Consider the following 26,513-nt stretch of genomic DNA (forward strand, 5'->3'; position numbering starts at 1 on the left):
TCGGAGAAGAAGGCAAATACATATGTTGGGGGGCAACCCCCTTACACCCCTTCAGAGCCTGATTATTATAATGTCATAAACAAACTTTGGTATGCCATGGGTGTTGAAGTTTCATTGGAATTGTGCATGTTGTTTCTGAGAAGAAAGCAGATATCTCTTTGGAAGGGGGGGGGGGGAGGTGACCCAAGTAGACCCCCTCAGGGACCAATTTTTTTCAATGCCATGAACAAACTTTGGTACATACACGGTGATGAATGTAGTGGTAAAGTTTCAGAGAAGAATTTGAAAGTATTTGTGGATGGATGGACGGACGGACGATGTGCCATCCCATAATCTCACCGGAACTACGTTCCAGATGAGCTAAGAAAAAAAAAAATCATCATCGATTTAACATTTCCGTATTTACTTCAGACTTCGAGTTATTTAATCCACAGTATCCGATCCTCCAAACTCAAATTACATTTCTATTATATACTTGAATTAATCCGATAGAGTAGATTGTGGAAAAATCATATCATGTGATGCATTAAATCGCTCCAAGCTCCTAATTTGAAAACTATAGCACTTACAAAAGCAATTTGTAGGTCTGTAGATGAAGCATTTGATGATGGCATCAATGAGGAAAGTGAATAAAAAAATATTTTGAGCGCTTTAGTTATACTAATAAGTGTGTCGGTGAGAGTGTCGGTGAGAGTGTAATCAGGCGCATCCTCGGTCACCGCTCTCCCTCTCTCTGGGGTCAAAAAGCGTATCCTAGGTCACCTCGCTGGGGTCTGAAGCCATGTATTTTTGGCTTGCTAAACCTTGCCTTGACTTGACTTGGAACAGGCCACAACAATTTCATAACGAGTCTTTTTTTTTTTTGTGATCTTCCGTTTTTGATCTTCCATTATACGACCTGTCACTTCGGCATAAATAAATACAAATAAAAATTAAACGTTTCGCTTTTAAATGTTTCCTCAAACGTTTCGTGCATTGCGTGGTAATGTCTCTCGGATGGACGATAAACTGGGCATCACATCTGCCAGAATCCCTCACACCTCCCTCCCACCTCCCTCCCACCCCTATCCCTCTTTCTGACCTCTTTCTATCTTTCTCTGTTTGGTGAGGCACAACTCTCCCCATCTCCCACCCCCCTTCCTCACTTCCCTTACCTCCAGCCTACTCTCCCCCCCCCCCCCACAATCAGCGAAGCGACGGATTGTATTTGTTAGTCATTGATAAACCGTTGTGGCCTGTTCCAACTCAAGGTATGGTTGAGTAGGCCAAACAAAATGGTGAATCAAGTCCTCAGCGAAGTAACCGAGTACACCTTAAAACGCCAGCAAGGTGGCCGAGGATGCACCCGATGAAGGATAAGATTAAATAAGGCCATTAATTACCTTCAAAACAGGTGTTTTAATCAACCCAAATACCCAGGTTTCACTCATGCACGCCCTTGTGTAGTTATCTTAGTTTGGATGGAAAATTTCAGGCTGCTAGGTTTCATGCTTTTGGCATTATGGAGGAGACACACTGACTGACTGACTGACTGACGCACACTGACATATTATTGTAGATTCTTCGTTTGTCACTCACTCTGCATCTCCTTCAGAATGTTCTTGTTGAGTTTGATAAGCAAGTCCAGATTCTTCTCCTCCTGAGAGATTTCCAACAATGTGAATGGTGTCATCCTCACATATTGAAACTGTGATGACTCAAATCTGAGCAAGAAAAGAAAAAAAAAAAAAAAACAAACACAAAAAAAAACAAACAAAAAAAAAAACACGATTTAAAGGATGGATGCATTTGATCAAAATTTATTTTCTTCAAGATTCAACAACTTCCTCACTCTCAAGTAATCTCACACAATATATGAAATCAAATCACCATTTGGGGAGGGAGGGGCCACATAGTTTGTGAATTCCATTAAAAAAAAAAATTGTTGGGGGGGGGGGGGAAGAGGAGGAGGAATCAATAATTTAAGAAAAGGAATTAGAATATCAAAAAAATTTGGAAGTTTGAAATGAGTAAAAACATCACGATGTACCAGACATGTACGTGATGGACACAATCACCGCCCTACCTTTTTACAAGATCCGTGTGACCCTAAAGAGCAAAAAATAAATCAATAAATAAAGGGTTACCTCAATTTTTGAATCACTTAATGTTTAATTTCATTGAAATGAAGAATGCAAGCAATGTTTAATTTGCAGTTCGAAGGATAAATGCAATTGTGTTTAGTCAAGTCAGTACATGAGAGCCATTCTGTGTTCGTCCTTCCATGTCCCAATTAACAATCCAAGGAGAAAATAAGTACAGGTACAAAGTACACCGCACCATGCCAAATAAATAAATAAATAAATAATCCTCGAGCGTGTGACATCACTGCAGTAAAATAATTGATCGATTAATTGCATAATTAAAATAAATAAATAATAATGATTAAATAATTAATTTCTTAACCGACTTACGAGTAGCAGACCTAAACCACCACAGTTTCATCTGAATATAACTTTTTGAAAATCAACTTATCAAAAAAAGTTAAATAATTCATTAATCCATCCATCCATCCATCGGGATCATATTCTGTGCAGAGCGTTGGTGCTGCCTCAGCAGTCTCCTTGGCTCTTGGGCACAATCCTGGATTCGCCACTCCGACATAGGATACCAGCAAGCTGGCACTCATTTTGCCAACCTCGGAAGGATGACAGGCGGAGTCAACCCCACCTGCTATTAATTCAACAGCTGAGCGGGATTTGAACTCAGGACCCTCGGATCCCAAGCCCACCACCCGAACCATTAAGCCAACACCAGGCATACAATTGATCAATAAATCAAAAATACTTTGTAACCAAATCACTTGTTCACCGTCGTGTCCAAACATCAGCTTCCTCGCTCAAAAAGGTGCCCGAGATATTGCCAGGATGAGAAATAAAATAAATACATAATTACTTAATTATAATAGATTTATAATCAATTAATTGATTAATCAAATAGTAAATTTTTTTTTTTTTTTTGCCAAAGCACATCTTCACTTTTGTCCCAAATTTCAGCTTCCGAGCTCAAAGGATGGCAGAGATATCGCTCGGACAAACAAACAAGAAAACAGACAGAGAAAAATCTGAATCCTAACTTTGTCACTCGGAGATGATGTCATGCACCGCATGGATATGGAATTTGGAAGGAGCGGTGTAAAATTATTTAGTGCAATGTTTGGGAACCATAACCAGTTGTGTAACAGGGGTTTATCGTTGATGGAGCTCATGGTAAAAGGTGACTGTGATCACTAACCAGCAGTACGATGAAAACAATCTGGGTCGGACTTCATCTTCACAGTTTTCACTCATTCACCAAGCATTGCAAATTACACTTTGCCATTAATTCACTGCACATACATCTTAAACCTTCACATGGAAGACGCCCTCAAGTCGAGTCGGTTAAAGATTAAATACTGACATATTCCTACCGAACCGTAACAATCAAACATTGCAACTTTTGTACTACATTTGCAAGAAAACACACCTGTAGAAAAGAAATGTCCTCCAGCTGCTGGAGCGCTTTGTGTAGAGAGGATTTTGCTTCTCGGAGAGATGCAATCTGCTTCTCGAGCAGAGAAAGCTTCTCGTTTTGCCTTTTAATGACACGGCTCTTCACCACATCCACGGCTTCATCCACAAATTGGTACATTTGCATTCTCTTCGCCTCTAGCCTGTCCACAGTATGTTTGTCTGAATGCTGGGAGGAATTATTGTTTGAAATGAGTTTTAAAGTCAGAATAAAAGTTTCAGAGAAAACCAATTAATGCTGGCAGACGTGACGCCCAGTTCAACTTTCGTCCAAGGGATGGGACACACATTCATGAATCACTCTGCCTGCAAAAAGCTGGGATGAGTTTCTAGCTGGGTCGAGATTCAAATCCAGGCTACACAGCTTCGGAGCGAGCGTGCGTACCTCTAAGCCATCCTGCCAGCCCAAGTGCCACTTATCAAAGAGATAAATTATTTAAACAATAACAAAAAGCACTTTAAGACGAAAACCAAAACATTTCTACATTTGGATAAAATAAAATTAGACTAAAATGGTGATGGAGTGCAATAGTCACGGATGGAGGCGGTTGGTGGCCAGTGTGGTAATGGGCAGAGGTGGTGTAAGATGCTCACAAACATTATCCTTCTCCAAAAGGTTGGTTAAACATTATGTTTAATTGTTAAATGTTTAACCAAAGGTTAAACATTATCCTTCTCCAAAAAATAAAAATAAAAATAAAATTGATAGCCATTCCATGGTGCTTCCCACCTGTGTTTGCTCGAACTCCTGCTGCAGCTCCTGGAGTTCGGATACAAGTTCCTCCATCGGGTTTGGTACTTGAGGATACTTTGCAGCCAACACGCTCTGCACAGGATGAGGAAGCACCAGCAGGGAGTTAGACTTTTTTTTTTTGGTGAAACGATTCGCCAAACTCTGTTGGACGTTAATCACGTGGAGTGTGGAATGTTTGCCTGGTGACACACCTCTGGGGGTGTAACACCCAAACATAACAAAGAAAATATTTCTATCCAACAAAAGTAACAAAAAATTATTTTGTGAAGCTTTCAGTGACTGGGATTGGATTGCTCCAGGAAAACATGATTATGGGACTTTGGTCTTTCATGCAAAATCAGACGGTTGTCTTTCGTATGAGCAGGATTCATACCGAATAAAAGAACAGATGAGGTGGATGTATTGTGTAAGGAATACATTTGAAATAAGGCAATCGCCCCACAATGCATCGCCGCATAAGCGCAAAACCCCTACGCAACAGTGGCCACTGGGGCAAAATATATCCCGTTTCATTTTGGTTCATAAAGAGATAAACTCCGTCCCCATAAATATGTTGGTGGGATCATCCCGGAACATCGATAAACTTATCTTTAAATTTTTTTTTTTTTTAAAACAAGACACAGGTTCCAAACAATTACATATTCATCTGACGTACACATCATCGACATGGTAAAAAATGACCGTTTTTACAGCCATTTTTCCCTGCTGTGCAGGGGTTTTGGCTTTTTCTTGAGGCAATGTTTTATGGCCGGATGCCCTTCCTGACGCCAACCCTGGTCGCCTCTTATGATACACAGGGATATGGTACACCTATTCTAACCGGGGCATACACCGGGACCAGTACACTGGTACTCATTTTGCCGACCTTGGAAGGATGACAGGCTGAGTCAACCCCCTGGTGTTAATTCAGCAGCCAACGGGGCTTGAACTCAGGACCCTGGGATCACAAGCCGCCACCCTAACCACTAAGCCAATCGACACGGTAAATGACGGCATAAATCATGCACTCGATCTTTACAAATTAAAGGTAATATTTTTTTCGTACGTTAGATATTTTGGTTCATAAAGGGAGTAAAAAGGGGTTCAGTTTTATACTTCACTTACTCTTTCTTGCAGGGTTTTCTAAAGACAATAATCAATGACCATTCATCGTACGTAGTTGACGGGTGCTCGGCGAGCTAGCTCAGCAAGTATTGCCATCGCACTATAGAACTCCAGCGATCACACAGGATTTTTTACGTTGGCAGGGTGTGTAAAACAAACACACACATCACACACGTTGGTGTCGATAATTGGCACAGGCCTTCTGAAGCACACCCGATTCATATAACAATTGCTTTTCAATACATGACAATACATTTTCAATACTGCTGTGACATCTTAAATAACCCGATGTACATGCGTGACCAAGGCCCTTCTGGAGGTTCAACCTTCGCTGCAAACACGAAGATGTCCTGCCCAAACCACTCCACTTTAAACAACCTCCACCAAGCTTCGAAACACGGTGGATCGTGCAGGCCACAGGTCGAAGGCTTTTGCGGCCGCGTGTATCGATCTGCCGTAAGAGCCTGACAAAAACGTACCGCTCGAACACAACGGACTGTTGATGGGATCCGTTCGGCCTTACCAATGGTAGTATGGGCTCGGGTGGAACAGAGAGCTCCAAACTTTGCCATTGCCGCCAGAGAGTCAGTGAAGAAGCACAACAAGGTTTGCTGCACTGCAAGACAAACCAGTGCATGATAGAAACGCCAGCCATTCGCTCAAGGAGCGATAGGTGGTCAACGTCTCACAGATGCACAGATAAGCGTATTAAAAATAATAATGATTTAAAAAAATAAAAATAATTTAAAACTCGAGTAATTAGACTGCGCGCAGTCGACGGGTATGCCTCCGCTCTCCGCACAAACACTTGAGTAGTGACATATTTGACCCTTGACCTTTATCATATCTGGGCCAAAATCTAATCAGTTAATTGCCTTGTCTAACTTTACCTTTGTACCAAGTTTGATGAAATTCTGTCCAATATTTGAGTCAGGGCGTAAACAGTAAAATTTCAGAGTTTGACCTTGACCTTTATCACATCTGGCCCAAAATCGAATCACTTAATTGCCCTGTCTTACTTTACCTTTTACCAAGTTTGATGAAATTCTACAATTTGCTTATTGAGTTATCGCGTAAACGAAAATCCGGACGGACGGACAACCCGGAAACATAATGCCTCCGGCACCCTTGGTGCGGAGGCATAAAAAAGACAACTTCGCAGTCACTCCTAAAGAGATACCGACAGATGTGATCGTATCACGAAATGAGACTGCAATCACAGAACTATTGGACAACACCAAGAACGAGGTTAAGTCACGTGTGGCGGTAGTCTTATTGCACGCACTCAGTCTCAGCTGAAATGATTTCAACCTGAATTCTGTGCAAAGACGAGCCTTGCAAGAGCTGCATATAATGGACGAGATTGCGGTTGCCCCGGCAGTCAAAGGCCGTGCAACAGTTATTGGACTGCTCCACGTACAAGGACAAAATGGAGGGGTTACTGTACGATGCCAACACCGATGAACGTCTAACGAAGGATCGAACCAACAAGGAAGAACACATGTTAAACGTGCTGCTTGCAAGGATAAAATAAATAAATAAAAAACAGGAAGATTGTTGAACACCAATGACCAGCATATATGTAGTAGCAACGGCGTCACTCCCAGAGTGTATGGGTTATGCAAAATTCATCAAGATGACGTTCCATTACAGATCATAGTGTCATGTATCAATGAGTCATCATATGCATTGTCCAAGTTTGTGGCAAATATATAGGTACCTTGTGGGAGGTGGTGGGGGGGGGGAGAGAAAATAAAATAACATAAAATAAAAACCCGACCGAGGATTTCACAACAGCTTCGACCGACAAGTTTCATCAGAATTGTGTGTCCTTTCTAGGGAGCAACTCCTCAAAAGAGGGGGGAGATTTTTTTGGGGGAGCAACTCCTCAAAAGACCTCCTTAGACCTCAATTTTTTTTAAAGCTGTCAACAAACTTGTGTGTGGTTTTAGAGAAGAAGAAAAAAAAGTAAATACCTATTATTTTTTTCTTTAGGTGAGGGGGGGGGGGGTCAAACCTGAACCTACTTTGACCCCCAGTAGAGCCCCTTAAACCCAATATTTTTATGCCGTTAACAAACGAGTTACAACATACCAAATTTATTATATATGCCTGGTGTTTGGCTTAATGGTTCGGGTGGTGGGCTTGGGATCACACTCGGCTGTTGAATTAATACCAGGTGGGGTTGATTCTGCCAGTCACCCTTCTAAGGTTGGCAAAATTAGTGCCAGCTTGCTGGTATCCTGTGTCGGAGTGGGGACCCGTCCAGGATTGTTCCCAATAGCTGAAAGAGGCCGCTTGAGCAGCACCAACGCTCTCTGCACAGAGTATGGTTCCAATGGATGGATGGATGGATGGATGGATGCCAAATATCATTTTAGCCAAGTTTGGTCACAATCCCATCAGCAGTTTTGGAGGAGTTTACAAACGGGACAGAAGGATGTGCCATCCCACAAGCTCCCCGGAACTACGTCCCAGGTGAACTAAACATTGAGGGAGGGGGGGGCAGCAATTGCAGAAACAAATCACAACAGCAATAAGCGTTCCCCTCTGCTATTCGAGGAGGCTTAACGAGGACGGCAGTCGAGCAAAGACCTCCACCATACTGAACAGTTTACGTTTTGTATTCACCGATGGGGTAGATCTAGATCCGAATCTTCATCAAAATATTTTCGGCTTGTTTTTGGCACATCACCAACTCGTCCACAATTTTTGAAATATCGAGCTATATATAATTTTCAGTTCCATTTGTCAAAGGTGAAGAATCACTTAAAAAAAAATTAAAAAAAAAAAAACATAAAATTATAGTTTCTGGATCTTGATCCAGATCTTCACCAAAATCAAATCAATTGGTCCTCGTCACACACCAAACACCTCCACCAAGTTTAATCCCAATCCGTCCACAATTTTTAGCAGTGGCTCGCATAGCGAACGCTGCTCAGAGAGCTCGGCGTTGTTGTTGTTGTTGTTCTTCTTGTGAAGACAAAACCTTAATCTCTAGGACTCGGCTCTTGTACATACAAGATCTGGATCTCCTTAAATACCGAGCACATGTACACATCCTCACATAGACGGTGCCTTTTGAGAGCGTCTATCATGAACTTTTAAATATATTCGGACATTTGCTTTAAAGTTTCGAAAAGTTCACGTTACTACTTAAAGATTATTCCATTTATCGTATTGTAATTTCGTAAATACATTATATATTTGGTAAATACACGATATATCGTAAATACGTATATACATTATGACGGGCTTCGCTATTGGCTTAATCAAGGCACGTGACGAAATATCGGAAGTTGTTTTTTTTTTTTAACCGACAAAACCTTTAGAACGCTGCTCTTGGACACATTTGTCCTTGTTTTGAGATATCGTGCCATATAATCGGTTTAACCCCATCACTCAATGGTGACGATTCATTAAAAAAAATTAAATAATCCTATGTGGATCGCCATGGCAACGGCAAGTCCAAAGTTCCCGCGTCACTGAAAACACACAAACTGCGCATGCGCGAAACGCCGCGTCAGCATTCATACGTCATTTCGAAAGCCCCGGATTGGAGGGAAAGATTCGGGGGGGGGGAGGGGGTCGTGACGTCACGGATTCGGAAGAGTGCAAGCACGTTCCTTGGAGCATCAACTTTCAACACTCACATCGATGCAATGCAGACAATAAAACCAAACACGAGCAGTTTTAACGACACTTTTCACTCCACGGAGAACACAGAACGAGCACCTTACCCCGCGTGTCCTTGAGGAGACGGGAAGGCTCTTTGCAATGATTCCTTTGCGTTTGCGAGCACGATTGATGGCGTATTTGTTGGTGAAGCTCGCGAAGCAGGCGTGGTGGTAACCGTACGGAGCGGACGGATCGAACGGAACAGTCCAGAGCTGACGATGCTGCGACGAGACGCGTTTTTTGTCACCTTCGAGGTTTAGCCACTCGTTCGCGCAATCACAAACCTTCTGCCAACTCGTCTCGGAGAAACGGACGATCCGAGTACGATCTTTGAGGAAAAGATGCACTAAACATGAGACAGATTTCTTTCTGGCCGAATTTAGCAAGGACTTCTCATGACCGGCCGTTGCCATCTTATTTGAATCGGCTTTGTTCTCCCCGCCCCAGAGCGCGAGCGGCGAATCTGATTGGTTGAAACGGCGTACCGTTTTGAAGGAGTTTGGAAGCGCAACAAAGGCGATTTATGTTCTGGCGTTGAAAATATATAATTAAATTTAAATAAAACGAAGGTTTTTAAAGGCTGTAGAAAAAAAAAAAACATTGAATCGGAAATTCACCGCCGTTGATGGACCGTCTTCTACACCGCCTAATTTAACACAAATTCGTTTTTCATCATGTGTGTTTATGTCCGTTATGGCGTACCTAAAAACAGTAACTCTCTTGTTTGGAATTGTCGTCATCACCCGGAGACAGAAACCGACGTGACTCCGGATCACCACCATGACACCACCTCCCCCCACTTGAATCATTTAACATAATTAGGAACTCAAAACTCCCCAATCACAAATTCACAACATTAAATCTAAAATCATAGTTCAACATTCTCCCTTTTTGCTGCAATTTTAAATGTGTTCCTCCTGAAAAGAGGGTTTTCAGGGGTTTCCCAGAATGCCGTGCGCGCCGCCATGTTGGTTGTATTTCACTTCCCAAGCAACGATAGCATCATTTTCTCTAAAATCTCGCACGTCTATCTCGTTACTCTGACTTACTGCAATGGAAGGTTATGCTCATTATTTGACCTTGTTGGATCTTGTTTACCTTTTCTCGCTTGTTTAGCTTGACAACCAATATGGCGCCCGCGCACTGCATCATGGGTACTGAAAACCATCGCCGTGGAAACGTCACAAGATGTTGGCGTTCTCTCATCACGATGTGCTTTGCATGGAGCGTGAGGGAGCAACGTTGTATCTTACTGACTTGTATAACTATGTTGATTTGACGATATCTCTGTTTATCGAGGTTTACTACCATGTGAAGTTTCCCTCACCCTTGGTAAAATGTCATGATCATGGATTGTATTGAGTGCAGCAGCAGCAGCAGCAACAGAAGAAGAAGCAGCAGCAGCAGAAGAAACAGCAGCAGAAAAAGAAGAAACATCAGCAGCAGAAACAGCAGCAGCAGAAAAAGAAGAAACAGCAGCAGCAACAGAAGAAGAAGAAACAGCAGCAGCAGCAGAAGAAACAACAGCAGCAGCAGCAGCAGCAGAAGAAACAGCAGCAGAAAAAAGAAGAAACAGCAGCAGAAGAAACAGCAGCAGCAGCAGAAGAAACAACAGCAGCAGCAGCAGCAGCAGCAGAAGAAACAACAGCAGCAGCAGCAGCAGCAGAAGAAACAGCAGCAGAAAAAAGAAGAAACAGCAGCAGAAGAAACAGCAGCAGCAAAAAAAGAAGAAACAGCAGCAGCAGCAGAAAAGGAAGAAACAGCAGCAGAAGAAACAGCAGCAGCAGAAAAAGAAGAAACAGCAGCAGAAGAAACAGCAGCAGCAGAAGAAACAGCAGCAGCAGCAGCAGCAGCAGCAGCAGAAGAAGAAACAGCAGCAGCAGCAGCAGAAGAAGAAACAGCAGCAGCAGCAGAAAAAGAAGAAACAGCAGCAGCAGCAGCAGCAGCAGCAGCAGAAAAAGAAGAAACAGCAGCAGCAGCAGCAGAAGAAGAAACAGCAGCAGCAGCAGCAGAAAAAGAAGAAACAGCAGCAGCAGCAGCAGCAACAGCAACAGCAACAACACCCATCACCACCACCTAAGGTGGGTGATTAAACCTAAAACGAATAACGACAACGAATTCCTCTTCTTGCTGTGTTTCATTCACCTTGTATGAGGCTGTGTCCTCCCTCCCCCCCTTTCCTGTGTCCATTCACCCCCACGTGTCCTTCTCCCCCACCCCTTTATCTCACTCTCACTTATACTCTGCTTGTTGGTGCTTCCCTCCCTTTCCATCGTCTTCCCTTCCCTTCTGCTACAGCATGTAGCGGCATCATTTTGCCTTGGATTTAGTAATACCAGTGCGTGCCCGTACGTGCGTTCCCGTACGTGCGTGCCCGTACGTGCGTGGCCGTACGTGCAAAAAAAAAATACTAACTTTCAAACTGCGTGCCAGAAACAACAACCACGCAGGCCGTTCCTTCGCTCTAGCGTGTCCGTACGTGCATGGCCGTACGTGCAAAAAAAAAAAATTCAAACTGCGTTCCAGAATCAACAACCACACAGGCCGTTCCTTCACTCTCACGTGCCCGTATGTGCAAAATAAAAAAAAACTTTCAAGCAACCACACAGGCCGTTCCTTCGCTCTCGTAAACAACGACTGGATTGGGGCATTGTGTTTATCTATAAATGCGCATAAGAAATCAAGAAATTATTAGAATACAGTAAGTCATCACTATCCGGAAGTCTGTACGTTGTAACCCGTAATGGGGAATGTAGCTGAGGATCTCTTCCCCAACGGCCACACCTACGTAGCAACGTGTCCTGTCATTGGTAACTAAATGGCGCCCTTTCCTCATCGGCCATGCCTACACAGCAACGTGTCCCTTCATTGGTTTGGGAAATAAGTGGCCATAACTTGGGAACCACTTGTCCAATTAATATCAAACCTTGAAAAGGCACATACTCAGGTCCCCAGCAATATACCTGGCAAGTTTCAATTAGGCCAAAAAAAAAAAAAAATGTTGCATTGGCGTAACGGGTCACTGAAAAATAGGGTAGGTCGGTCGGGTTCTTTTTTTTTTTTTTTTCCTAATAAATCCCTCCCAAAATCTCCCCCGGCTCGAGTACCACCCTTTTTGTCGGCGGGTTCTGTCCGAAACACTTCCGGGTTTTTGCGATCGCGATCGCAATCAACAAGATACTTGAAAACGATAGCAAAACAACAAAAATAGCAATAAAATAGGGTCGGCAAAATTTTTTGATAGCAAAAAAACAAAAAAAAAAACGTAGGGTCGGCGGAATTTTTAGGGTCGGGCGGGTTACGCCAATGCAACATTTTTTTTTTTTTGGCCTTAGATCGGACCAGTGGTTGTCGAGAAACAGCGGTCACAGACACACACACACACACACACACACACACACACACACACACACACACACACACACACACACACACACACACACAGATTGCTGGATTATAGATAGACTATTACGTGCCCGTAAAAAAAAATAATAATAAATAAATATTCCAACCACGAGCAACAAACAACAATCACACAGGCCGTTTCTTCGCTCTCCCGTGCCCGTTCGTGCGTGGCGCGGAAGTTCGCATATCACAGTTACCATGATTCGCAATTTAGGTTTTAATGGCCAATTATTCAATTAGCGCCAACGTATTTTGCCTTTTCGCAATGTCATCGCAAGGAAAAACAAAAAGAGAAGAGAGAGAAAAAAAATTACTTCCTGGTTCGGAGCATACCAGCACTCTGATGTTACTGAAATTTATGCACCGTCTAATATGAAAACGATCATAACTTGCAGCATTGTGTTGATGTATAAATGCGCATAAGAAATCGAGAAATTGTGAGAATACACGGTCATCACTCTCCGGAAGTCCGTGCGTTGTAACCTGTAACGGGGAACGCAGCTGAGCTTCCCTTCCCCATCGGCCACGCCCACGCAACAACGTGTCTTCCCATTGGTTTGGTAAATAAATGGCCATAACTTGGGAAGCACTTGTCCGATTAATATCAAACCTTGAAAAGGCACATACTCACGTCCCCAGCAATATACCTGGCAAGTTTCAATTAGATCGGACCAGTGGTTGTCGAGAAACAGCGGTCACAGACACACACACACACACACACACACACACACACACACACACACACACACACACACACACACGGATTGCTGGAATTATAGATAGATGTAAATTTCTAAATATGTTTGAGCTCTGGTTTATTGGGGGATTTCCGGTCACAGTTGTCCTGGAAGAAGTATGAGGGGGTTGAACGGTGGTGGTTTGATCAAAGAGAACTGACTCGGAATCAGGACGTCTTTACTTCTAGGAACCTCAATCATGGATACCAATAAATAGTTCCAAGTGGGACAGACGCTCGTCTCCCGATGGAGGATGGTCGTAGTCAGGAGATGCATTCGGTAATAAAGTGGGTATTAGAGGTCTTCAGGTTCTAATGGGTTTTGAGGGGTCTTGCAGGTGGTGGTCTTGCAGGTCTTTCCTTAAAGAGTCTTAGGGTTAAGAGGTTTAAATTAAATAAAAAAAACGAAACATCTCGAGAGATGACAGAATCTCCCGAAATATGATGCACATACAAACATAGATTACATTTTGAGTTGATTATCTCACCGCCTGGGTGGACATTTAAAAAGGGCTCCATTACTTTTTGCGCATTGATGTCATGAATCATCATGCGGAGTTTCAAAACAATCCTTTGAGCAGCCTCGGAGGAGTAGGAAAAAAACCAAAAAATGTTCATGGGTCCATTGACTGATGGAAGGAAGAACTGACTGATTGAAACACATCACATCATTATGGCTTTAACAGCTCATCTCCACCCTGTTATAGATTAACTAAAAATCCACAAGCTATGGTTGTGATCCCACTAATCTCTACCGATCTGCGATCTCCACTGATCTTCACTGACGTCTCCACTCTGATCTCAGCAATCTGTTCTGTAATCATGATGGTTTCTTTGTGTCTGAGGGATTACAACGTTGACAGGAATAATTTTCAGGTGTTTTTATTTTTATTTCGCCAGACAGACAAACACTGAAGCACTTGCTTTACCTCTCTATGTGCATGCTCGTGCAGGACAAGACTCAGTCCAATTTTACCAAATTCAGAGCCAAAGTATTGCCAAATGGCAGCCCATTTGTGTTCTACAATGTTCAAAATATGAAATTCAATTGAAATTAGAACAGCACTCTATGGAGCGTATACCTCCACCATGCTGAATAGTTTATGTTTTGTATCCCACGGATAGGCCGGATCTGGATCCAGACCTTAACCAAAATGGAATTGGCTTGTTCTTGTCACCTAACCAATTCATCCACCAAGTTTTGTCATAACTCGTCCACAGCTTTTTGAGACATTCTATACTGTATATCGTTTTGGCCCGATCTCTTAATGGCGAAGAATCGCTTAAAAATTATTGTATCTGTATCCTGATTCGAATCTTCACCAAAATTGAATTAATCCTTCCTTGTCACACCGCACACCGTATCTCTGAAACCGCACCAAGGGTAATATTGAAACTTAGCACATAGGAAGTACTCCTCATGGAGAATGAGGATGTTTTTTTTTATGACATCACACCTGCCCTCGTTATGACGTCATAATTGCATATGTATAATTAAGGGCGTAGCCAGGCTGAGGCAGACGAGGCAGTTTCCTCGTCGCTCATTTCCTGAAATATGATCTGGCCTGAGCCCTCTGGTCATCTGAGCTCCCTGGGGAGTAAACTATCAAACCAACCGGTAGTGCTCTGAATACTCTTATCTCCACTCCTATCACAATACCAAAATAGGACAATACCCCCCCCCCCCTTGACAGTGACTGAACAACCCTCCTCCCAGTACACTGATCTCATGAGGCACCAGCTCGTGCACTTGGCTCTGTTGAATAATGTTTTTGTAGAGAGTCTTTTATATATAATAGGGGGCAACCATTTGCTATCCGGAGAGGGGGGAGGGTGAGGGTGTGGGGTGGGTTTACCATGGAGGGCTAAAATGTTTTGACACAAACAAAATTTACTGTTTGACTGTATGGATATATATATATATATATATATATATATATATATATATATATATATATATATATTCATGATTAATGTGGATGAAATGAACATTAACATTTTTTTTTAATTTTGAGCATTGAAATTGGCCAAGAATAGGTTTCTGGGTATCAAAAATGCATTGGCGTCTGGGGGCCTTGAGCAGCCCCCAGACCCCTCGCCGCAATGGCTTGGCGCCGTTGGCGCTCGCAACGCTGCGCTACACGCACCGTCACATCAACCAAGTTCACGTCTTTTCACCTCATCGCTTTTGGACCTCTGGCTATGCCCTTGAGAATGCCACATCCAATCAGTAGGAAAATTTTTGAGCGTCATCTAGGGATAAAACGGTCCAGAGAAAATAAAATTAATGACATCAGCGGTCATGTGATTCAGCAGCCATATTGTTTTTGTTTTTGTTACCTTCGCATTCTGCGAAAGGTTATGTTTTGGTCGGCGTGTATTTATTACCTTCGCATTCTGCGAAAGGTTATGTTTTGGTCGGCGTGTATTTATTTATTTATTTATTTATTTATTTGTAATCTTGTGATTCGTATAACTCAAAAAGTATTAAACCGAATTGCATGCAATTTGGTGGGATGATTGGTTATTAGCCAGGAAGCATTCGATTAGATTTTGGGATCGTTCGGGTCAAAGGTCAAGGTCAAGGTCACGAAAAGGTCAAAATCGTCTTTTTATGATAACACGGTCAATTTTTATTCAATTTGCATGCAACTAACGCCAAAATGTTCAGAATTCAACGCCTCATCTTGTGATATGCAATATGACACAATGACGCCCATACTCTTGTTACCGGTTAGGGGTCAAAGGTCAGGGGGGTCACGACCTTGAAAAATATGCGGTTTTTGTCATAACGCGGTCAATTCTTGTCCGCTTTACATGAGCCCAGCACCAAAATGTTCAGAATTTAATGCCCAATCTTGTGACACAATGACGTCATAGCACATGTCACCGGTTGGGGTAAAATGTCGGGGGGGGGGTCACGCCCTTGAAAAATATGCGGTTTTCGGCATACCTCAGTCAATTCTTATTCGATTTGCATGAAACCAGCATCAAACGAGATTACCTTCTCTTGTTGAAACGTTGTATTCACCGAGCTTGCGAGTGAAGACTCGCCAAAGCGACGTGAGTTGATTGTTGTTTAGTCCGTATCCCCCGAAAGTCGGGGGGGGGGTCATGACATTATAGATATGTGGTTTGTGTCATAAGACCATTCATATGAAACCAGTTCCCCACACTCATACCAAGAACAAAAAAAGTAGTGGCGGTGAAGGTATGCGCTCTATGAGTGCCCATTCTAGTTTTTTTTAAACCTTCAAAAATCTTCTTCTCTGAAGTGGCTGAACAGATCAAAGTGAAACTTTACACATATGACCACCTGTCCATGAGGAATAAAAAGGTTCACACATATGATGTCATTGGTCACATGATTTGGCAGCCATATTGGATTTACCTTAAAAACCTACATAAAATCTTCTCCAGAACGGCTGGACAAATCGAGGGGAAACTTGTGCAAAGTTTCCAATTGTTCCCCAAGCCATGGGTGTACAAGTGACACATAGCAAGCACTCCTCAATGGGAATGAGTGTGGTATTTTATGATGTCATAAGTGCTTGCCTTCATCATGACGTCATAATTGCATATGGAGAATGCTACATCCGATCAGTATAAAAAATTTTGAGGGTCATCTTGGGATAAAATCGTCCACCAAAATTTTTGATGACGTCATCAATCACGTGATTCGGCAGCCATATTGTTTTTTTGTTTTTTAAACCTTCAAAAATCTTCTCTGAAATGGCTGAAAAGATCGAGGCAAAACTTTACACATATGACCGCCTATCCATGAGGAACAAAAAGAGTCACACATTTGATGTCATAGGTCACATGGTTTGGCAGCCATATTGGATTTACCTGAAAAACTATAACAATACACCACTCAAAAGAAGTCCTGGTGAGGGTTTGCAATCTCTGATTGCTCTTTTTCTTGCTGTTGCGATATTGCTGTTTCATTACATTAAGTTTTTCTAATCTTCAATCTCCATTTTCAGGTTTCAATTCAACTGTGCTTCACACTCTTCTCTGACCCCAAGGAGATGGCTTCTTCTTCCTCTGATATTGTAGATACTTTGGATGAACTCACACATGCCCGGTGTGCTTTGAACTCTACAAGGAGCCCATTGCTTTGTCATGCAGCCACTCGTTTTGTTTTTTTTTTTCTGTTTTGAGAAATGCTGGGAGCACAGGGAAGAAGACAGGTTGTTTTTGTCCAAATTGCCGTGAGGTTTTTACACAAAAACCAAAACTCAAAAAAGAAACGTGATCATTGCAAATTTGGTAGAAAAGATGAAGTTGATAAAGAGAGAGGTTAGTTTGGGGGTTGAGGTCTGAGAAGCAGAACGTGGTTATGTGAATGTTAAGAAAGGAGTGAAATCAAAGGGGGGCACTGTGAGATATTGTGAAGTTTCTAATAGAGAGGCAGCCAAGAGATGTGTACCTCGTGAGCTTCTCTGCATTGAGCAACACGTGTGGCCTCATCAAAAGAAAGGACACAAACTGGTGGATTCTGGAGTGAAGCTTGAGGAAATAAGATGCACTGAGCACAAAAAGGTAATCCAACTCTATTGCAAGGATGATGAGAGCTTGATGTGCACGACGGGAGAACAAGGTTGATGGTGTGGAGAATGCTCATGCTGAACTAAAGGTGAGTAGATCAGTGATAAAACTGGATACTGTATTGCATGTATTTTATTCATTTTTATTTTTTACCTACGCCAATGAAGGTGGACGTTGGTTAAGTTTCCACCCCTATCTGTCTGTCTTTCTGTCTGAGAGCAGAATGTCTCAAAAAGTTATGGAAAGATTTGGATGAAATTTTCTGGACAGGTTGGCTGTTCTCACGGATTAATTTGTAAGATTTTGGTGAAGATCTGGATCTGGAGAGTCAGAGTTTTTAAAATGTGACTTCACCATTGATGGATGGTGCCCAAAATGATCTATAGCAAGATATCTCAAAAAGTTGTTTACGGATTCGGATGATAGTTGGTGGACACGGGTACATGACAAAGATGAATCAATTCAATTTGGGTTCAGTTCCGGATCCGGATCTGGCCTATCAGTGGGATGCAAAACTTAAACTGTTCAACCTGGCGGAGGTATGCGCTCTACCGAGTGCCGTTCTGGTTGGATCTGACAGTGATCTGACTCCTCTGTTTAACTTCATCTTATATTATATGCTCTTACTATAACCTAGTAAAATTATTCACTTTCATTGTGCTTTTGAAAGTATTTTGTTCCTTGTTGAAAAGTCGTTTTGAGTGATGGTCAGATAACCTAGAGGTACAGTATGTGCACTTGCATCTGTGACGTTGAGCCTGGGTTTGAATCCTGGCCGAGCTCTCAACTGTAATTCTGATTTTTTTTTTTCCCCAGACAAGATGATTTATCACTCTGTGCACCCTCCCTTGCAAGGGCATTAAACTGGGAGTTCACAAGACCATGTGTATCATATCTTGGAGAAGCCACAAAGGTATTCAAACCGTGAGAAAGGCTAAATGATCCATCGGTCATCCAGACCCCAATCGAAGGTTTTTTTCATCTTCTTCCCAATAAGAAAAATCCCTTGGATCTAATTATTATGTTTCTACCAAAGTAGCACACAGTATGAAAATCGCATTTGTACAACATTCTGAAAATAGTTCAATAGCAGAGAAAACTCACAAAATATTTTGATGTTTCTAGTTGGACAAGTTAGGTTTTCAAACATCTTCCAGCAATTTGAATTACAAAATATACCTATCTTTACCTTTATACCAACATGTTGCAATAACATCATATCTATGCTTGTGTGTGTGTGTGTGTGTGTGTGTGTGTGTGTGTGTGTGTGTGTGTGTGTGTGTGTGTGTGTGTGTGTGTGTGTGTGTGTGTGTGTGTCCTCCATAACAAAAAAGCCAGGAAAGCTCGCAGCCTGAAACTTTACATGCATAATAAGGGAAGTGCAAGAGTGAAAATTGGGTGTTTGGGTTAATTAAAACACCCCTTTTGAAGATAATTAAAGGCCTTATTTAATTATATCCTTCATCAGGCAAACCTCGGCCACCTCGCTCGACATGGGGTCTTAAGGCATTTCCTGGGTTACCTTACAGGGGCCTGAAGCTCCCACGTTTTTTGGCCTGTTCAACCTTGCCTTGACTTGGAAGAGGCCACAACGAATTCTTAACGATAAAGTTTATTTTTTTTTCATTTTCCTCCCTCATATTATCGCATGCATGTTCATCATCGCTACAAATCGCTGGCTACATTGCAATGCATATAAACGCCTGGAGACGCCAGTGTTTGTGGCTTTATTTCATTTCCGCCCATGTCATAACCTCGAGAATCTCTTAAACTAGGTAGAATTACAAAATTTAAGCTACAGAATCGAACTCAGCAGCAGTTCCGACTCCTACAAGATTGTTCATTTGTCCAATTATTTCTTTCATTTAAGGACATTGCTTTCCGGGTGCAGTTTTATTGACGGCAATTGGTCATCGCTTGATAATCCAGGTATTCCGTTAAAGTGCTTGCTTGAGTGCTTAAGCCACTTACCGAGTGTCCGAAAGTCTTGCGGTACAGTTCGTGTCCCGATCGGGATGTACATTTGACAGTTACTACAAGGTAGAGGTACGTATACAGCACCCACGGACGTGGGACAAATGGGTATATTTTGATCTGTCTCTCCGCCGGTATGTGGTCATGCCATGCCTGTTACAGGTACCGTGTTGGCAAAGTTTCATCCCGTATCTTATGGAGGTTTTATCAGGCTTTCTTTTGTCCTTGCAACTGTTTCTCAAGCATTCGGTTATCGGGTTTGCTTCACAAAGGATATATATTTCTCTTTGTGAGTTTCAAAGCAAAATGTATTTCACAACACCCGATTTCTGAGCCATTTGCCGTGTGAGCATGTTTTCTAAATTACCAAGCCAAATTTTTTTCCACCCATCACACACAGCTGATTCGAAAGATTAATGTCTATGCACATCTCACTGAAACATCAATATAAATGCAACAGAATTTTTCAGTGAAAGCGACAAGGTTTCTGGGCTGTATACAGTACGTAGTGTGGCCAGTAATCACACCGACTTCAACCTGCCGATCCCCAAAAAATTGCTGACATTGTGTGTGTGTGTGTGTGTGTGTGTGTGTGTGTGTGTGTGTGTGTGTGTGTGTGTGTGTGTGTGTGTGTGTGTGTGTGTGTGTGTATGTGTGTGTGTGTTTTCATAAAGCGCAACATATTCTCTCTGTTAACTCCTCTACCCCCACCCCTCTATCTCTTTGTCCCATCCTGACTCTACGCTCTCCCAATACAGTACAGCACCCTCCTCCCACACCTCTCTCACTCTCTCCCCCCCCACCCCAACACACACCTTCTCTCTCTCTCTCACTCTCACTTTCTCTCTCTCACTCTCCCCCCCCCCACCCCCACACACACCTTCTCTCTCTCTCTCTCTGACTCTCTCGCTCTCTCTCGCTCTCTCTCTCTCTGACTCTCTCTCTCTCTCTGACTCTCTCTCTCTCTCTGACTCTCTCTCTCTCTCTCTCTCTCTCTCTCTCTCTCTCTCTCTCTCTCTCTCTCTCTCTCTCTCTCTCTCTCTCTCTCTCTCTCTCTCTCTCTCTCTCTCTCTCTCTCTCTCTCTCTCTCTCTCTCTCTCTCTCTCTAATTTGACCTCAAAAATAATTGATGGTTGAATTCAGTGACCCGAAATGCAACTTCCCTTCAAATTACAAGTCAATGGGATGAAAATTGATAATTTTAGAAATTCCAACTTACTTGGTGACTTTGGGCCTATGTTGATCTTTTGGTCAATGATGATCTCAAAAAAGAATTCACCGGTTGAATTCAGTGTCCTGAAATATATATCCTCTTCAAATTTCAAGTCAATCATCCTCATCATGAAAATTGACGATTTAACAAATTACATTTTCATTGTTGACCTTGGGCTGATGTTGACCTTTTAGTCTAAGTCTATGTTGACCTCAAAAATAATTGGCTGCTTGAATTCAGTGTCCTGAAATATAAATAATCTTCAAATATCAAGTAAATCAGATGAAAATTGAGGATTTTAAAAATACCACCTTTAGTTGATGACCTTGGACCTATGTTGACCTTTTAATCGATGTTGACCTCAAAAACAATTGGCTAATTGAATTCAGTGATCTGAAATATAAATCATCTACAAATTTCAAGTCAATCGGATGGAAATTGAGGATTTTAGACATCTCACCAAAGTTGTTGACCTTTTCACCTGAAAAACAATCATCTCAGCTCCAGCGCTTAAACATCAGTATTGCAGCACTCTCTGAGGTTCATAGACCAGATAGCGGCGAGATCATGGTGGGTGGTTACACCTACTACTCGTCTGGTCGTTCTCATGGTTACCATACCAAAGGGGTTGCTGCAGCTGTGTCCAATAAACTGACGACAATGATAATCGAGGTAACAACGATCAACAAGCGTATGATGAGACTGAGGATTTGTCACTCCACGGGTGTTGTTTCCCTGGTCTGTATATATGCTCCGACTGAGGTGAGTGATCTCACTGTGAAGGAGGAATTCTCTGCCATGCTCAAGTCTGTGGTTGATCATTGCTCCAGGCACGATGCTCTTCTGGTCTTGAGGAATTTCAGTACATCCACTGGCACTGATAGGGATGTTATGAGAAAGGTGTTGGTCCCCATGGGTCTGGAACTGTGAACCAGAGCGGCGTCTCCTTGAGGTTGCAGAGCCTAGTGGTTGCAGCAGGTTGACCGGCATCTCCAGGAGATGAGGATGGGCCAGGCATCTGCCTGGGGGATGGCCAGATGGAGGCCACTGGAGTACTGGTGGAGAGTGGTCGCAGCAACACGCTGCTCTGGCATATGCTCCCAAACCTGACCTGACCTGACCTATTATCCACCATGGCTCCCTCAACTCTTTTATTCCTCACTTCTCCTGTCTATGGAAACTCCTTCCAGAGTCAGTTCTATCTCACTCTCTTCCCTCCAGGACTTCAAGCTGGCAGTGCACTTCCATCTCTGATTATCTCCAATTCTGTGGCATGATCTTTATTACCCCCATTAACCTTTCCTGTGTTATTCAAATTGTAATGCTATTATCTCCATTGTTGATCACAATCTCCCTGTGAACAGTGTAAACAAACCCACCCTGAGTCCATGACAGTTCTGGTCACACCCAAACTGGAAATAACACAACACACCACAGGTTCTGTATTCATCTCTTCTTTATCTCCCTCACTCGACTTTGTTCAACCTCAATATTCACACCTGGACTTTCAGATTGATTATTAAATGGACCAGAAGAGTACTTTGTAAACTTTAACAATAACAAAGTTGAAGTCCTGTTGTCTGAATGACTGTGAAGGTTGAGGTGAAGATAAATTCATAAAAAATAAAGATTCATAAAGATAAAGATTTATCTGTGATTCATAAAAGATAAAGAAACTTTATGTAATATTTTTGTGATGATAATTATTTATACATCATTGTGACAATGTGAAGTGAAGAAGTTCTAAGTGTTGTGGACTTTCCAGAAAATCAGGTGGAAACAAACGATGGTGAATTTGTTGCTAGACATGCCAACAGTAACAGCAAAGTCAAATTGGCTGAAGTCGATGCCGTCATTACATTCTTGTGTGACGTCATGAAACTGACACACCTGTATTGATTCCTTGAAGGATTTCTTATCCGTGCAGTTTGAAATCAGCTTCATCAGGACAGGTAATGTAAATATGATTTAGTTACTGGTTTGTGGAATAACAGATTATTATATGATTTTATTTCCAAGGATTGATAAACATCTTCAGAACAACAAATGAGAATAAATCCATACTATAATATAAGAGGTGTGTGTGTGTTTTGTCGGTGTGTTTGTGTGTGTCACCATTGTTCTCAGAGATGTCTGAACGGATCTTCATCAAACTTTCAGCGGTTCATCAGTGAGTGCTCAGGAGTGTTTAAAGGAACAGTTTAGAAAAAGAAGTTTGATTTAAAAAAAAAATCTCTCCATCGTGCCTAAGCTTTGTGGCTCTGACGTCATATTAAATGATCCCCGGTCGCATTCCATTGTGGGTGTCGGGAAGTGTTTGAGGTCCCCACAAAAAAAGACGGGACAATGCTGCGGGTACCCCTCTGCTAGTATTCCAATAAACGTGATTTCTTTCATGTGGTTCACACTTGTGTTTAGTCCTGTTGTTTTTGTGTACCTGTTTGATATATTTTTTGTACCTGAAATATACCTTATTTTATACTTACCTTTTTTTGTTAATCAACTTTGTAACCTGTATGGGGAGGTGTGCATACATACAAGTTTTTCCTTTTTTCAACAAGATTTAGAACTAGAAACGTGACTTCTGTTCAAGGCTTTATTAGAATCATCCGGTACTGGGAATAAGTAGACACTGCTTAAAAACTGCACAGAAAAGGATGAACATCTGTGTTGAGTTTGTTGGTGTAGGGTCGTTAGTTGTGGTTAAGGGGTTGGGAATTGGGGATGAGGGGGGTAAATGGATTGACGACATTGACCGAACAAGACGTCACTTAAAAAAAATCATCTAAAATCATATTGTGACCACTTCAACTTTTGACAATTTTGAACCAATACAACGTTGGTGTGCTAGCTGGGGAGCCGCAAACTCCAAGGAGGTACCTTGTTCATGTTGTTCCAACTGTATACCAATGATATTCTGTGTAAGAGTGCTCAGAGAGTGGAGTGAAGCGGTGTGAATGAAAAACCATTTTATCTGGTTTTCCTTGTTTTGAGAGATAGGGCCAAAAACGATTTCTAGCACGATATCTCAAAAAAGTTGTGGACAGATTCAGATGACACTTGGTGGACAGGCTGGTTGCTTGACAAGGACAAATAGATCTGAATCCTGATATGATAACTTTTGAAAAAAATTTCAGCGATTCTTCACAATTTAGAGACGGAGCGAAAACAATGATGAGACCAAATCAGTGAGAAACAAAATGTAAACTGTTCAGCCTGGCAGAGGTATGTACTCCACCAAGTGCCATTCTCAGTTTATGTTAATATACTTATTTCAAATTTTAAGTTTTTCTCATTTTCAATCTCCATTTGCAGGTTTAAGTTCAACTCTGCTTCACACTCTTCTGTGACCCCCAAAAAAGGCTGCTTCGTCTCCTTCTCCTGATATGGAAGATACTTTGGATGAATTCACATGCCATGTGTGCTTTGAACTCTACAAGGAGCCCATCACTTTGCCATGCAGCCACACGTTTTGCCATGTGTGTATAGAGAAATGCTGGGAGAGCAGGAGAAAAGGCACAGACTGTGTTTGTCCAAATTGTCATGAGGTTTTTCAAGAAAAACCAAAATTTAAGAAAAATATCATCATTGCCAACTTCGTAGAAAAGTTAAAGTTGAAAAAGAGAGAGGTTGGATTCGGGGTTGGGGTTCAAGATGCAGAGCATGGTGGTGTGAAATCAGGAGGCACTACGAGTCACTGCGAGCTTTGTCATGAATCAGCAGCCAAGAGGTGTGTACCTTGTGAGATCCTCTGCTGTGAACAACACCTGAAGCCTCATCAACAGAAAGGGCACAGACTGATAGATCCAGGAGAGAATATTGAGGAACTAAGATGCATCAATCACAGAAAGCCAATCCTACTCTTTTGCAAAGACGATGGGAGCTTGATGTGCTCGAAATGTACAGTTGGACAACATCAGGACCACATAGTTCTTCCTGTGGAGGTTGCTCATGCTGAATTAAAGGTGAGTAAATCAGTGACAAAAATGGTTGTTAACCCCACGCTTTTTGAACAAAGCGGGGGGATATTGTGATCGGCTCCGTCTGTCTGTCTCTTTGTCCGTCACATTGTCTCCTTCTAAACAGTTGGGCAGAAATTTACCAAACGTGGTAGTTATGATCACCACATGGCAAGAAGGTGCAAGAGCACTATCACCGTTGGCCCTGCCTCCAAGGTTGGGGTCTAAAGTTTAAATACCAAAAAATGCAATTACATGCACCTTTTTAGCTCATCGAGAATTTAAATTCCAGATAAGGTATTGTCATCACACACTGTCCATCCATCCATCCATCTCCATTATTGACATCTTCAGCCAAACCGCTGGGCCGATGCGGCTGAAATTTGACAAAAACGTTCCGCTTCTGACTCGTAACAGGAATTGCTAAGCTCGTTCCAGTCACGTGGCTTTAAGTAGGTCAAAATGGCCGACATGGTAAAGTTCTTCAAAAATCTTCTCCAGACCCACCAGTCAGAATGCCACCAAATTCAGGTTACAATATTAGGACAGGATCCTGATGTTAAATTGTGGAGGCCATGCTGATCACATGACCGGAAGTGTATCAAAATAGCGGTCCCACAAATTCCTTCCAGAATCTTCTCCTGATCCACCAGTCAGAATGCTACCAAATTTGGGTTGCAACATTAGGCCTGGATAGGGATATTAAATTGCCAAAGTGATTCTGATCACGTGACCAGAACTGTGTCAAAATGGCCGACTTTGTTAGTTTTTGTGAAAATCACGTAAATTCCTTCAAAAATTTTCTTCTCTAAACCAACCAGTCTGAGTGCCACCAAGTTTGGGTTACAACATTATGATAGGAACCTGATGTTAAATCGCAGATGTCATGCAGATCACTGACCAGATATGAGTCAAAATGGCCGACTTACTCAACTTTTGGGAAAATCGCATTAATTATTTTTTTTAATCTTCTTCTCCAGACCCACGAGTCAGAATTTTACCAAATTTGGGTTTCATCATCCAGATAGGGACATGCTGTTAAATTGATGATGCCAATCACATGACCAGAAGTGTGTGAAAATGGCGGACTTCATAAATTTTTTGGGAAATCACATAAATTCCTTCAAAAATCTTCCTCTCCAGACCCACAAGTCAAAACACTATCAAATTTGGTTTACATCATTAGGCCAGGGCCCAGATAAATTGCAAGTCCAGTGGTCCTATTTTTTAACATCTTTAAATGCAACATTGTACAGTATATGCAAGCAATATGGAACGATTTTTTGGATTTGAACTCCTGTTCATGTTCCAGGAGGTGGGGACTTGCGGTCACATGGATCAAAACAGAAAACAAAATGAACTCAAAATTAACATTGCTTTAACATTTTGTTGTCAACATGACACAGGCAATGTAATTGTGTTTCTTAAGGTTAAGATGCCCTGATTACCTTCACAAAATGGCGTGAGAACGCCCCACCTCGGTATTAAAGTATCAAATATTTGTATCAAAGCAGCATACAGCATTAAAATTCCATTAAAACCACATCGTGAAAATAGTACAACACCAGAAAAAAATTCAAAATGTTTTGAT

The 26,513-nt window shown here is 42.0% G+C and overlaps 2 protein-coding genes across 7 annotated transcripts in view; one reads left to right on the top strand and one right to left on the bottom strand.

Moving 5' to 3' along the window:
• The window catches only part of LOC147033509 (E3 ubiquitin-protein ligase TRIM7-like), a 1,095,521-nt gene that overhangs the window by 13,834 nt on the left and 1,055,174 nt on the right, over positions 1 to 26,513 (bottom strand). Inside the window, exons 1-5 of one of the 2 annotated variants that reach the window (XM_085855523.1) lie at positions 9,147 to 9,541; positions 4,279 to 4,374; positions 3,505 to 3,717; positions 2,066 to 2,088; positions 1,579 to 1,703 (exon numbers count right to left, since the gene is read on the bottom strand). The exons of the other annotated variant lie outside the window; for it this stretch is intronic. Of the exons in view, the coding sequence (XP_085711649.1) occupies positions 1,579 to 1,703; positions 2,066 to 2,088; positions 3,505 to 3,717; positions 4,279 to 4,374; positions 9,147 to 9,497 (808 nt within the window). The 5' untranslated portion in view covers positions 9,498 to 9,541. Of the gene's footprint in view, positions 1 to 1,578; positions 1,704 to 2,065; positions 2,089 to 3,504; positions 3,718 to 4,278; positions 4,375 to 9,146; positions 9,542 to 26,513 lie in introns of those variants that run through there. 2 annotated transcript variants of the gene reach the window in all.
• Positions 17,218 to 26,513, top strand: part of LOC147033510 (E3 ubiquitin/ISG15 ligase TRIM25-like) — a 38,947-nt gene continuing 29,651 nt past the window's right edge. The window contains exons 1-3 of one of the 5 annotated variants that reach the window (XM_085855544.1): positions 17,408 to 17,864; positions 18,593 to 18,689; positions 24,279 to 24,928. In XM_085855544.1, the coding sequence (XP_085711670.1) occupies positions 24,350 to 24,928 (579 nt within the window). In that variant the 5' untranslated portion in view covers positions 17,408 to 17,864; positions 18,593 to 18,689; positions 24,279 to 24,349. Of the gene's footprint in view, positions 17,281 to 17,407; positions 17,865 to 18,592; positions 18,690 to 20,943; positions 22,916 to 24,278; positions 24,929 to 26,513 lie in introns of those variants that run through there. The other 4 variants (XM_085855569.1, XM_085855551.1, XM_085855535.1 and 1 more) reach the window with 4 other exon arrangements.

This window comes from Eptatretus burgeri, chromosome 2 (assembly GCF_056783735.1).
Source record: "Eptatretus burgeri isolate ZD-2024b chromosome 2, Ebu_testis_v1, whole genome shotgun sequence".
Taxonomy (NCBI): Eukaryota; Metazoa; Chordata; class Myxini; order Myxiniformes; family Myxinidae; genus Eptatretus; species Eptatretus burgeri.